Raw genomic sequence first — 1,891 nt, 5'->3', positions numbered from 1 at the left:
CCTGTAGACCTGACATCATAGACATGACCACCTGTAGACCCCAAATCATAGACATGACCACCTGTAGACCCCACATCATAGACATGACCACCTGTAGACCTGACATCATAGACATGACCACCTGTAGACCCCAAATCATAGACATGACCACCTGTAGACCCCACATCATAGACATTACAACCTGTAGACCCGACATCATAGACATGACCACCTGTAGACCCCAGATCATAGACATGACCACCTGTAGACCCCAAATCATAGACATGACCACCTGTAGACCCCACATAATAGACATGACCACCTGTAGACCCCACGTCATAGACCTGACCAACTGTAGACCCCACATCATAGACCTGACCACCTGAGAGACCCCACATCATAGACCTGACCACCTGTAGACCCCAAATCATAGACCTGAACACCTGTGGACCCCACATCATAGACATGACCACCTGTAGACCCCACATCATAGACATGACCACCTGTAGACCCCACATCATAGACCTGACCACCTGTAGACCCCAAATCATAGACATGACCACCTGTAGACCCCACATCATAGACATGACCACCTGTAGACCCAGATCATTGACATGAACACTTGTAGACCCCAAATCATAGACCCCACATCATAGACCTGACCACCTGTAGAGACCCCATATCATAGACCTGACCACCTGTAGACCCCACATCATAGACCTGACATTTGGAATTGTTTTTTTATTTTTTTAAAGTTTCACGCTGCTGTTTTGAGCTATTGACTTTACCTGAAGCAGAAAGTTCATGAAGCAATCGTGTGCCTTCATCTTGTCCTCCAGCTGGTGAAGGATGATGAGGGACGTCAGAGGAAATCCAGCACTTTCTGAAATGACAACAAAGGAAAACATAAACAAACAAATAAATACACAATAGAGGTGGGCGATATATACCGCTAATGATACTATCGTCCATGTTGCCCTGAAGATATGCAATTTTACATTTATGAGTTTTCATACCATCTTGAAAAGACGACAAATACAGTGGTGAAMACAGAGACATAGGTCCKCATTCATGGAATATTTGCCACAGAAACCAATCAGCAGGCAGGATTCAGTCATGTGACTGACATCAGTGGCAAGTTTCAAGCTGCTTGCTTTGGCCTGTTGTCTTTACCTGAAGCAGAACGTCCATGAGTTATWTTTTTGTTTTGTTTCCGCTCTCAGAGGAGTAAGACACTTTTTCCTTCTCTCCTGTCCGTCATTATCTTCCCTGCTTTGCTGCTTGGAGCCTTCTCTACATTTTTCATCCGAAACTAGAAATAATGGATATTTTTATTTTTATGGTTTTGGTTAGCTGGTCTCTCAATAAAATTTATAGCAAAGTTTTTTCTTCTTCCATGGGAGGACATGTCAAAGGTGGGACCTCTGTTCTTCTCTGTTCTGGATATACAGTATATCTCAATTCTGATCACTGGATTCTACAGACTGGCCTGGTGGTCTCCTGGTGTTCCACAAAACAGTGTCGGTGGCTTTTCATTTCCTGGTTATCTGACCAATATGAAGGATTGCCGTTCTATCAGCACTCAGACCTTTGCCTTGAGCGAGCTGGACTCTGTCTGCAAGCAGTTCTATTGAGGGTTGCGGGCCGGCTGTGGTCCCTGGACTTTGCTGGCCAGATGGAATTGATCTTGGAGAAAGCGGATGGATCGACTCAARGGAATTTGTCCACACCATTTGCCTGATTGGATTCGCCACATTGAGATGCACCAGCAGACATTAAAGCAGATGGAAAATTGTTGTCATCTGRCTGTCTCTTTCTGTTCCCCCAACAACTGTTTACAGAATCTGGCTCTCCCCGACAACGACCTTAAGCTGTTGACTAAATTCTTCCTGGTTGGATTACGTCGACAAGG

The 1,891-nt window shown here is 45.0% G+C and overlaps 1 protein-coding gene across 1 annotated transcript in view; it reads right to left on the bottom strand.

Moving 5' to 3' along the window:
• Positions 1-767: 767 nt before the first annotated feature.
• The window catches only part of nup133 (nucleoporin 133), a gene marked incomplete at its 3' end in the record, with an annotated part of 27,935 nt that continues 26,811 nt past the window's right edge, over positions 768-1,891 (bottom strand). Inside the window, 1 exon segment of the mRNA XM_014027186.1 lies at positions 768-862. Within this exon segment, the coding sequence (XP_013882640.1) occupies positions 768-862 (95 nt within the window).

Source organism: Austrofundulus limnaeus, unplaced genomic scaffold (assembly GCF_001266775.1).
Source record: "Austrofundulus limnaeus strain Quisiro unplaced genomic scaffold, Austrofundulus_limnaeus-1.0 Scaffold621, whole genome shotgun sequence".
NCBI lineage: Eukaryota > Metazoa > Chordata > Actinopteri > Cyprinodontiformes > Rivulidae > Austrofundulus > Austrofundulus limnaeus.
The sequence above is the reverse complement of the archived record's forward strand: the minus strand, read 5'-3'. Positions and strand labels throughout refer to the sequence as shown.